Source organism: Argentina silus (assembly GCF_951799395.1).
Source record: "Argentina silus genome assembly, chromosome: 2".
Classification (NCBI taxonomy): domain Eukaryota; kingdom Metazoa; phylum Chordata; class Actinopteri; order Argentiniformes; family Argentinidae; genus Argentina; species Argentina silus.
The window spans coordinates 20,610,728-20,622,871 of record NC_139656.1 but is presented as its reverse complement, the minus strand read 5'-3'; the positions used below and the strand labels follow the sequence as shown (position 1 = coordinate 20,622,871).

General features: G+C 41.5%; 1 protein-coding gene across 1 annotated transcript; it reads left to right on the top strand.

The window, feature by feature from the left end:
- Positions 1 to 324: 324 nt before the first annotated feature.
- adamts8a (ADAM metallopeptidase with thrombospondin type 1 motif, 8a) lies at positions 325 to 9,921 on the top strand (the record flags this gene model as incomplete). Its single annotated transcript, XM_083665196.1, has 10 exons — positions 325 to 390; positions 823 to 1,533; positions 2,757 to 2,996; positions 3,628 to 3,760; positions 4,617 to 4,784; positions 6,438 to 6,727; positions 7,737 to 7,923; positions 8,411 to 8,583; positions 8,803 to 8,978; positions 9,186 to 9,921. 10 exons carry the CDS (start codon positions 325 to 327, stop codon positions 9,919 to 9,921), a joined length of 2,880 nt encoding a protein of 959 aa, XP_083521322.1.
- Between the last annotated feature and the right edge of the window lie 2,223 nt (positions 9,922 to 12,144).

The following is a 12,144-nucleotide window of genomic DNA, read 5'->3' as shown; positions in this document are numbered from 1 at the left end:
TATATCACACATTGTATAGGCCTATAGAATGTGCGACTAGGCCTACTAATCATGCAAGTCATTGAGTAATTAATTCACCGGGGCAACATAAGTCCAGAAATTGTTTGGTCACTGCAGCCTAGTTAACTCTTATCTAGTTATGTGCTTCGAATCTATAGGCCCTAGAGCCTACGGATAATTTGATTCAGTTGTCAATAGTCCATACTGTCTGATGGTGTCTCGTGTGTACAGTAATTGCGCTTTTAGTAATGCTTTTTATCGGCTTCGCTTTGCCGCCTGAACAAAAAGCCAAGTATACTCTAGATCAGTGTTTTTAGCAAAAAAATGTACAACAGTTTACCACGGGTGGACAGGGTCCAGAGTGTCGGGGGTATTGAAGGGGGCGTGCTGGTACAATCAATTGGAGTTTACGTTTTTTTTTTCTATGAGCAAGAGGGGGAGGAGAGAGCAGCAGGAATGGGTATCAAAAAATAAACCACTTATGTTTTAGAGGAGCAAGGCTGTATAAATACCACAGTCACGAGCAGCCGCCGTTAATTCAGTCTGCTGCAATGGGTCTCAAGCCCGGGCTTCTAATGCTATTTTAGGAATTAACATTTAGGCTAATAACAACTGATAAGCAAGAATAACCTATCAGTTTTAAGAATATTGAATGTATTTCGTTGGTTTTCGATCTTAGTGGGTAAAGAGTTAAAACTAAAGGTGCCGTTTATTCTAATTAATTACCATTCAGTGACTTTGATTTTCAGGTCATTGCTCAATACAAACGTTTCTTTATTAGACAGTGCGTATAATAAGCATAATATGGGTTCAACTTTGCAGATAACTTTGTTAACCCTCTCCTTAACCAACGTTGCGCTATCGGAGTTATTCCTGTCAGAGGAGATTATACCCGTTAGAACAAGTGTGAGAACTGGTCGATTATGGAGAAGGAGCGAAGACCAACAGAGTTTAAAATTGACAGCCTTCGGCCAGGATTTCATGCTGAATTTAACCACGGATGACACCTTCGTTGCTCCAAAATTAAGCATTCAGCGCATCAAAGCAAAACATCTGGTCGCGATCCTCAACGGTTCTAGTTCTGGACACTTCTCTAGCGATGAGACAGCGGGGGATGGAGCAGAATTCACAGGCTGTTTCTATTCAGGAAAAGTAGACTCTGACCAGGACTCCATGGTCACTGTCAGCTTGTGCCACGGGATTCAAGGGACGTTCATAACGCACGGGGATGAATATTTTATTCAACCCAAATTCAGTGGTCTCGTAAAAGCAGAGAGATCCATCTCGCAGGTGCATGTTATAAAAAGGAGAGTGTTTACCGATACACATAAGACTGCAAAGACTGCAAAGACTGCTTTTGATCAGATGAAGGATGATAGCCGGCTTATGGACACAGATGACGGCAATTTCTCCCATGTGCAAGATGCTGAGAAAAAGAAGCGGAAGCGACGTTTCGTCTCCACTCCAAGATATATTGAGACATTGGTCGTTGCTGATTCTACTATGACACAATTCTATGGAGACGAAATAAAGGTGAGGCCAAACGGACATTATTGGATGAATGGACAAAATAATACATCGCTAAGTCAAAATAAATGTTACAGGAATGAGAAACATAATGATTGATATGTCTTACAAAATATTATGTCTATTATTGGCACCAATACGATAGCGCAATATGATGGCCTCATGTTCAAACGCGTCATTACGCACGACAGTTTCCAAAGCAGTCTAATTTTCCAGACAGAAATAAGTCGTTTATGGAACTGTCAGGAATGCCAGGAGGGCGCATAGCTGTCTAAGCAATTGCTCTAGTCCAATATCATCATCACACATTCTCACAACCATGACGCGCGCTCTTTACGGGAAAGCCCTCTCTTGAAAAGAAAATCTTGCGGCAAATATGAAAACCCCAAAGATGAATGAAAAACTGCTTTTGTTAAAGGAAGAACAAATATTTCCTCAAGTTTAATGGTGTAAATTAAGCATCCAGGGTCATGTGAAAATGGGACAAATGTGCTTTAAGAGAAATGTGTCTGTTGTCAACAACAGAATCACTCGAAAATTTTAATGAAAAAGACAAATATTATTCTTAAACTATATGACGCAAGGTAAACCAAGGGTAAGCCTAGACCTAATTCTAATCTATCTGGCTCTTCTCCAGACTTTTCCTATTTGGAAATCAATAGTTTATTATATTTTCATTAGTTCAGAGAAGCAAAAAATATGTTGATGATGCATAGAAATGTACACATTTAAACAAATGTGGGTATGACATTTGCCAGTTCAACCGATGATAATCTCAGGCATGATTTGAATGTAGACATAATTGTATGGTGTTATTCTATCTACTACACCGCCTCTGTGTCTATCTGAAGCGGTAAATAAAATGTTGGCACCGAGTCGCTGTGTTTGAGTTTGCACCATCTGGGAATGAAAAGAAGCCATGAGGAGTTTGTTTATGCCGTCCTTCCACCCATTTTATTGATGGAAAGAAAAACACAAATGTTTAAACATTTCAGTCCAATTGGCTTATAGATTTGGGCCAAGTCTCTCAATGCCTGTGAGCGTGTGTTGTCAGATCTTAATTTATGTGGAAAGTGTAGTCCATAATTGATAGTGTTTAGTATGTTAGCAATACAGAGTAGCCTACTGTTTATAAGTATTGTAACTTATAAGACTGTTTCCTCACTGAGTGTTGCATTGGCCAGACTGTTGTTGTCTTCTGAGACGTGGTGTCTCTATCCTCTATCCAGCACTATGTTTTGACTCTGATGGCGGTGGCAGCTCAGATCTACAGACACCCCAGCCTGAAGAACTCTGTGAGCCTGGTGGTGGTGAAGATGTTGGTGGTAGAGGATGAGGAGGTGGGGCCTCAGGTCTCTAGTAATGGGGGAGTGGCCCTCAGGAACTTCTGCACCTGGCAGCAGCTCTTCAACCCCTCCAGCCAGAGGCACCCAGAACACTATGACACTGCCATCTTATTTACCAGACAGGTAATAGTACTGTGATGTTCAGCTTCATTCACCATACAAGTCATGTTAAATTTACCATAGAGAAACATATGCCATCTACCATTCAGTTCTAATGAAGCAAAAAGAAAGGGCTTGTTATGAGTTTAGCTTGGACGGTAGATGGCAAGCCACACAAAATACTCAGTGAGGCTCCCCAGAGCCCAGGTGTCATTCGAATGTAAGTACTTGTAAGTTACTCTGTATGCAGGTCAAAGAGATGCCTGTCTGTCAGAGCAACTCAAACTAGAGTTTCAATAGGTTCGTGAATACCCCTTTACTGTGTGCTTTGGATACCACACAGTTAAATTTCCTCTCTCCCTAAGTCTGCTGGCTGCCATGTATTTGCTTCATTTTACGATGGAAACACTGACAAATATGTTTTGCTGGCAAGAGCTTAACTTTTGGGGGGAAAAAACTCTGTCTGGAACAAATGTAGCGATGTCTGGATATCAGTGTCTGAAAAGTGTCCCCCCCTCTCCCTACTCCTTTCCTCTCCTCTAACCCTTGTCCTTTCGTGTACTCTTTCCCAGTATGATACTCTGTTCACTTCTCATGTTCACCCTCTCATGTTCTCCCTCTCATGCTGTCCCTCTCTATTTCTCTCCCCCTCCAGGATATTTGTGGCCTGAACACCTGTGCAACCCTGGGGGTGACAGACGTGGGCACCATGTGTGACCCCAAGAGAAGCTGCTCTGTCATAGAGGACAATGGCCTCCAGGCAGCCTTCACAGTGGCACATGAGCTTGGTACATTAACACACCATGAAACTGCATAGCTGTTTTTTATATCTCACACATTGTACTTCTGGCACAGGGGTCATAGTAGGTGCCTTACTCCTGAGACACTGGCCTTGCTTACTCTGTTTGCCTCTTGTTTTGACAAGTTGATGATCCAAGGGACGAGTCTTTTAACTTTGTCTTTTAGCTTCTTTGCAGAGCACCGTCTAAACACTTGTAGCTAAATAACAGTCATGAAGCTAGTACGATTATTAAAACACTGTACAGTACAGAACATTAGGATCTGCTTATTTGATATTCCAAACAAGCTTAGAGTTAGAAAAGTGTTTGGTTTCCTTTAGATATCGATTATCCAGCCCTAGCATCGAGACCCGAATCATTAATCAACATAATCATACATAAAGATTAATTTTTAGCTTAAAATATGTGCAGGCTCTAAGAATTGTAATTGGAATAAGTTTTAGGAACTATGTGAGACATCAAAGCACAATTGAAAAATATGGCACTAGGAAACCAAGAGAGGGTGGTATATCAAGAGAGGCGGAATGGGCTGGGAGCAGCTGAGGGGTGGAATTAAAAAGACATGCAAAGAACTATACCAATTAAAATAGAATATATCTTTACATGTACAACAGGAAAAGTACCTAGTAGATGGAATATATTTGTAATAACTGTTCAAATGAATAAAACAAACAAAATATATTTGGCTGGGCAAAATATACAAAATACACATTTTTAAAAATAAAATAATAATAATAAAAAATTTCCTTTCAGGGGAAGGTTGGGGCAGGGAGAAAAAAAGGGACTATAAATGATGCAAGCAATGATGTTTCATCTTAAACATGGCCTCTTTCTCTCTCCTCAGGTCATGTTCTCAGCATGCCACATGATGACTCAATTAACTGTGAAAAATGGTTCGGTCACCTTGATGGACACCACATGATGGCATCTGAATTTGTTGACCTCAACAAGACCCTACCGTGGTCCCCGTGTAGTGCCCGCTATATCACAGAGTTTTTGGACAATGGACATGGTAGGACTATGAACTATATTTATCTCAGTGCCTCTATCTCTATGTATTACTACCACTGTGCAATGTTGTGCTGTATGTGTGCTACATGTGCAGATGTATTGGCTGGTATCATGGTTAACAATGCACTCTGCATAAACATCTTGTATTGACAGTTAGTTCTTATTGGTTAACATGTGGTTCCCAGCTTTCATTTGGTTTTGGAATGAGGGAAAGCATTCCTGAGAAACCAAACCAGAGAAAAAACTATTTGTAGTTTCATTAACTTTAATTAACTGTTTTGAGACATTTGTTCTAAACGGCCAGGCTATTATTATACAGTTAATGGAAACCTGCCACAGAGAATGTGCTATGTAATTTTGGGCTCAGAGAGTGGTGAGAAATCCCTCTATAATATGGTGCCTACATTTCACAAGTTTATTTTCTTTCTCTCTCTTTTTACAATGCTTACCCTGCCTTAACTTGCTCCCTTACCACTAATTATGGTCTCTGAAAACCACTTTGTCATTTTGCTGAGAGTGTCAAAACTAACAATCTGTGCAGAGTAAGCTTCTCTCTCTGTAGTGCCTCTAACACAGCACTGTAATCAGTCAGATCACACACACACACACACACACACACACACACACACACACACACAGAACATCTGTGATTGCTGGTAGAAGGCATCTTAGGATTGATGATGCTATATTAGTGCATTCTCTAAAAGAGCACTGCTCCTCTTTATGCTTTAGAAAGCAAGGAGATATTTGTGTTGCGAAATAGCAGACATTTTTCAGTTGTTGATTTATATCCATCAGTATTTTAGTCTTCAGTCGCATTCTCTCTAGTTTTCTGACTCATCTGCTGGTGAGTCACACATTCCAGGTTTAACAACTGTTTTCTCTCACAGAGAAATTGAGTGTAGCCAAGCACATGTTGTCTTTACTGGCCTTGCCACAGGTACATAGTGAACTGATGTTGCAGAATTTAATTCAGCAAAGAAGCCATATCACTACAAAAAAGAACGATTCAAATACGATTTACTAGGCAACATACTATACCAGAAATGTTGATATAACATTTGCCAAGACCAGTATCATTTTAGTATGTAGATGACAACCAAAATGTAATATTTTATTACTACCTCCTTCTATGGTATGTAGAAGAAACGCTGCTTCAACAATGTAAAACTTGAAGGTAATTCCCATAAAACATGCACTGACTCTGTTTCACTGCATTTATCATGCAACGGGATACCATAGGAAATAGAATTTTAGAAAGGCAGAGAATTTGTCTTCCTAAATGATCTGATCTGTACCTGGCCCATGATTTCTCTCTGCAATGAGCAATGAAATGTACATCTGCAATGAAAATAACCCCTCAAGCTAAAATTGTGCACACCTGTTTTGGTTCGTAAAAACATAACAGTCAACTCAAATGCTGTGGTCGGATTGGCATCCATTTGCAGTTGATTAATAGAATAGAAATGTGTGTTTTGTCTTTCATAGACTCTGTGAGGCCTCTTAACGCCTACAATACAGTATGTCTGGGTCCTCCCAAATGTCAGTGAATGAGTAATATGTCCTCAATATCTCACTGCACCTTGTCTCCCACCTACGAGTTCAATAAACACACATGCTTACGTGAGTGTGGCTGTCTTTGTTTCTCTTCCAGGTGACTGCTTGCTGGATCCCCCAGAGCAGGCCCTTCCTTTGCCATTGGAACCGCCAGGCCGCACATATGGGCTGGACCGGCAGTGCCAACAGGCTTTTGGGGAGGAGTTCACCCAGTGCCCAGACGCCCCGGAGGACCTGATCTGTAGCCAGCTCTGGTGCCGAGAGGAGGGCCAGCCACACTGCACCACCCGTAACGGCAGTCTGCCCTGGGCCAATGGCACGCCCTGTGGGGCCAATGCCACCTGCCTGGGCGGTGTCTGTGCAGTGACTGATCAGCAGGAGGGGGAGGTAGGCATGCTACAGAGGATGATTCTGTCTGAGTCACTTCAGTCTGATTTATTATACAGCTCTTACCTGCCCAAGAGTAAAGGTCTCTGAAAAACGTGTTTAAATACCTTACAGAAGATATACAACCTACTGCTGCTTTTAGCAGTGTTTGCCTGCAGGGTCTCTCGTTCTCCACCTCTATACTTTCTCCCTCTTTCACAAGTCAGTTTCTCTTACCACATGTATGTGACCATGATAGGTGTTTTTATACAATTGTTTTCGTGCAAAGCTGCTGGCCTAGTCTGTATTTCAATCCTTCATCTTCAAAAATAAAATGTTCCTCCTCATGTGCCCCTGTCTGGCCCTTCATTTGGGAGCCCAAAATAATCAATCCTCTCTTATTCAGGTCTCCAAATGTTAATCCAATGGCCTGGTAAGGTATATTTGGTACAGCTCTTTAAAAAGTAAGAGTATATTTGGTGCAGCCCTTAAAAACAGTCCTATTCCAGGGGCTAGCTCGTGATCTCAGACACCCTGGCTGTTAGAAGGGTTCTTGTGGCCAACTCGTAAAAACCCTAGAGAAATGAAATGCAGTATCTTTGCACATGCCAGGAGCTCTGAGTATGTGGAGCTAGACACACGGAAGGCACTTACACGCGTGGCAGACTGCAGGCGATGACATGCCAGAGGAGATGCCAAATAAAAAACCCTCACCAAGCAAAAACTCTTATCGACACTGGCGTGCTACTGTTCCAAATGACTGGGGTGTCACTACACATTACTAAGCACTTACATTATTGATGTATGAATCATTTCATATTATGCATGAAATAAACTACCGTCAGTTAAGAATTTACAGTATCAATAACATCATTGATACTGTAAATTGATGTTATTGATACTGTAAATTCTTAACTGACGGTAGTTTATTTCATCATAAAGATTAGTTTGTGTATTGTTTATGAATGTGTTGTAGTATCTAAGTGTCAAATGAAAATGGTGCTGATCATCTGCTCTGGCTGTGTTTTAGGAACCTGTGGATGGAGAATGGGGGGCCTGGGGACTCTGGGGGCCATGCTCTAGGTCATGTGGAGGAGGGGTGGAGTTCTCCCAAAGAGAATGTACTGAGCCTGAGCCACTGAATGGCGGGGCTTACTGTGTGGGCCAGAGAGTCAAATACCAGTCTTGTAACATCCAGGCCTGCCAAGAAGATCATGGTAAACCCAACAATCACTTAATTCAATTGCCAGTATTCAGTGATGCAGTATAGCCACAGTTTTACTGACATGCTTGCAGAACCGTAGGAATAAGACCAGCCTCTCCAACACAACACCTGTTGTACTTCGATGGATATTACTTGAGTGAGACCCCAAACAATTATCCAATGTGATTGGTTCTAATTCAAAACACTGTGGACAAAGTTCTGTTGACCCTGAGGAAGCTCCAACCTAGAAGTTAGAAATGGAGATGTCGTCTTGTTTTAAGTTTTTCATTTCAAAACAGGATATGCTCGCTTGTGATATCTGATTGGTGCTATGACCTGTCAGTAAATGAACATAGCAGCCCACCCACTTCTGACTGCTCAATAGCCATAAAACAAGTTGTGATTGACAGACTCTGGAGCGTGTGGAGCGTGCAGCGTGCCCTGAGTCTGTCAAGAGAGACTAGGATAAGACTGACGTGCCATGATCTTTCTCTTTCCAGGTAAGAGTTTTCGAGATGAGCAGTGTGAGAAGTACAACAGTGACCGTTACCTGGATATCCATGGGAAAGTGAAGCAGTGGATACCCAAATACAATGGTGTGTCGCCCAGGGACAGATGCAAGTTGTTTTGCAGAGCAAGAGGCAGCAGTGAATTCAAAGTCTTTGAGGCCAAGGTACAACTTGACTCAATTGTTAATTCTGATCCTTTGATTCGTCTAAGGTGTTTGCACTTCATTTATCATTCATTTTAATCTCTTATCTCATCCTTTCAAAAGCTATGCTTTTCCTAAGATGTACTGAAAATATCTGTTCCTATATCAACATACAGTCATAGAAAGAAATCATTTGATTTAAATTGCTGTTCCCTCCTAATTTTTCCCTGTGGTGGGCAGGTCATTGATGGCACTACATGTGGCCCAGACACCACATCCATCTGTGTCCAGGGCCAGTGTGTCAAAGCAGGCTGTGACCAAGTAATCGGATCCAGTGTAAAGCTGGACAAGTGTGGCATGTGTGGGGGTGATGGTACAACTTGCAGGAAGATCACTGGATCCTTGAATAAGGCCATGTGAGTAAAACAAAAAAAACGTCTTCAGGATCAAATTATTTACGCGCAGAATTTGTACGAAAATGCAGAAATGATTCACTGTGTTTTGGGGATTAATCTCATAGACATTAATCTCATAGACATCATCAACATGCTGTTCAAGGCGTCTTTAGCAGACACATTGTAAATGAATTCAAACTCTGACAGGTTCCTCTGTCTTTCTCACAGATTTGGCTATAACGACATTGTGACTATTCCGGCTGGAGCCACCAACATTGACATCAAGCAGAAAAGCCATCGCGGGATCAAGCATGATGGCAACTACCTGGCTTTAAAGACAGAGGGAGGAGCCTACATCCTGAACGGGAATTACTCTGTGTCGACAGCAGAGCAGGACATCCCTGTTCCAGGTGCAGTGTTCCGATACAGCGGCTCCTCAACAACCCTGGAGCGGATCCTCAGTTACCAGAGGCTCCGCCAGGCAGTCACCATCCAGCTCCTGTCCACAGCTGGAGACGCCTCTCCCCCGCGGGTCAAGTATACCTTCTTCCTCCCCAGGGATGTGCCTTTCAGCAAGCCTGGCTCTGAGGGCAGGGGCCCACTGCATGCCATCCTGCCTTTCGGGGGTGCTGAGTGGGTCCTGGGGGAGTGGTCAGAGTGCTCCAAGAGCTGTGGCTTTGGGTGGTCTCGCAGGAACGTGGAGTGCCGGGAAGGGGCAGGCTCCCTGTCCTTCTTCTGTGATGAAGATCTAAGGCCAGTGGACATCCGGCCTTGTGGGGACCTGCCTTGCCCAGTCTGGCAAATGGGGCCTTGGTCTGCCTGCTCACGGACATGTGGCCTGGGGATGCGCCATCAAAGTGTGCTGTGTATTGACTACACAGCGAAGGCGGTGGACTTGGAGAAATGCAACCCATTTAAGAGGCCAGAGGTTGTCTCTGCAGAGTGCATTTACCAGGACTGCTGAGGCTGTGATAAGAGGGGAAATAGTGTAGAGCACTAGTTAGCACCTAACTAATTAACATACACCCCTTTCCCAACCACCTAAAGACCATGCTTCAGACGCAGGGAAGCCTGGGCAGTTGGCCAGAAGCAGATATGGTCATAGAACATTTTCATAGAGTAACTTAATTATTTCATTGTTTATTTCCTTGATGTCATGGCTTTAGTTCAAAACCACTATTGAAGGTTTGTTATCCAATAGAGATCTACCTCAAAGGATGTAAAAATCTACTCTCTCTATATCTGAAGTTTCTGTTTGCATCTAAACACATTTCATCAAAGGCACATTACCTTTGCACAAATCCTGCTGAGATTCTGTTGGAGTGGTTTAATAACTCTATTAATCTTTGTCAAAATGCACCACACCCCAGGTAGCTAGACTCAAACGACAGCAGATCACAAACTTATGGTCACCCACAAGCTAAACACATGCTCTCTACCTCTAATCCTCTTACACAATCAGAAAAGCAGACATTTGCAAAGTGTTTCTGTTTGTAGATTCCAAACACAGAGGGGGTCAATATTGTAGTGATCAAAGTGTACTTTTATATGCCTTATCATATCAAGTGACAGTCATTATTTACCCTTACAAGGGTAATGTAAATAAAAACATGTTTTCATAAAGAGAGGCATGTTCTAAAACCTAATGAGAACACCTAAAATACCCTTCCATTACATCAACATGTTTTGGATATCAACTCTCTGGGCACAGAGAAACTCATGCTATCACACTCACATCTCTCACATAAAGAGCTATTTTAATTAAGAAAGGATGTTTCAAACAAACCACAAAACCCTTTAAATCGGCTTTACTGTCAGGTCCTACATCAACTTTAACAGGAGATTCAAGTTAAGGTGAAAATTGTGTATTGAATTGTGTGTATTGATTATACTGTAGATATTATATTCACAGCTAGTTAGAATGATTTTGCAGCATTCAAAACATTAGCAACCACATTGTCTATCATGTGAATAACAAGGAGATTGTATTTATTTTTCTTGCCATTGTTTTGGTTTCTTTTCATTTTTATTTTTATTGGCCATGATGAATGCTGTGGGTAAACATTTTGAGATCCATGATTCTTTCATCAATGAATGGCGAACAATTTACCATTATTCAATGTTAAATATGTTTTAATGCTTCATTTTCCCCAGAACAACTTTATTAAGCACTATGAAAGCTTAGCTTAAAAACCGAATACTTTTGGATTCCTTTGGTCATGGCATAGCCGTTCTTAAAGTTGTAAAGGACATTGTATGATACCGCAACCCGACGTCAAGTGGAACACTTTCTTGACCTGTGTTAAGGTGTGTGTGTACTGTAATAAATCAGAATTTATTTTAGAATCATGAGAAATAGCTTAGGCAGAGACGCACCCATAAATGTGGCTAGGAGTATATTCCACACAACTCACACAGAGTAACAGAGAGAGAGAGAGCGGTGTTGGTCTGCAGTCCTCTGTTAAAGGGATGGTTCAGCCTATTTTCATGTGAAATATCATCTTACCTTGAGTTGTCCTTATAGGCTAGTAGTGAAAGCTTCTCTGTTTCTCTGTTCTCCACTTTGCTACTGCAGCAGTTAGCAGCGCCCTCTCCAATAGACAGGATTTGTTTGAACTTTCTCTGAGGAGATTTTGGCATGTAAGATGATATTTCACCTAAACATGAAAATAGGCTGAACCATCCCTTTACCTAGAAAAAATATATGGTGTTGTATAGATTAAGGTCAAGTCCACTCTTTGGGTGGAATTAGAATAGAAGTACTGTATAAAATGCAGCAACAACAAAAAACAGTGAGAGACGATAATTTCAGATTAGGTAGCCCATATACAAAGAACATACATGCAGGGTTAAAACATGCATTGGATGATATAAATTGATGTTACTAATCAACTCCTTAGTTATTATATGTAAACAACAGACTTAGATGTGTTTTCAGGTTTCCTCTGACTATGTAATAGCATTCCTGGATGTATTTAAAGGGAAAAGATGTAGATCTGATTTCAAAGCATTCTATCCCTTCAATGAAGGTATGTATGATGCTATTGTTAAAGTTTCCTTACAAAGCTATTTATTTTTTAAGACTAATCGTTTCAGTTTCATATATAATGCTGCTGTCTGTCCTTCAGAATTGTAAGAAATTAGACTGATGAATGAAATGAGTCAATAAAGATGTCTCTTGACTGAA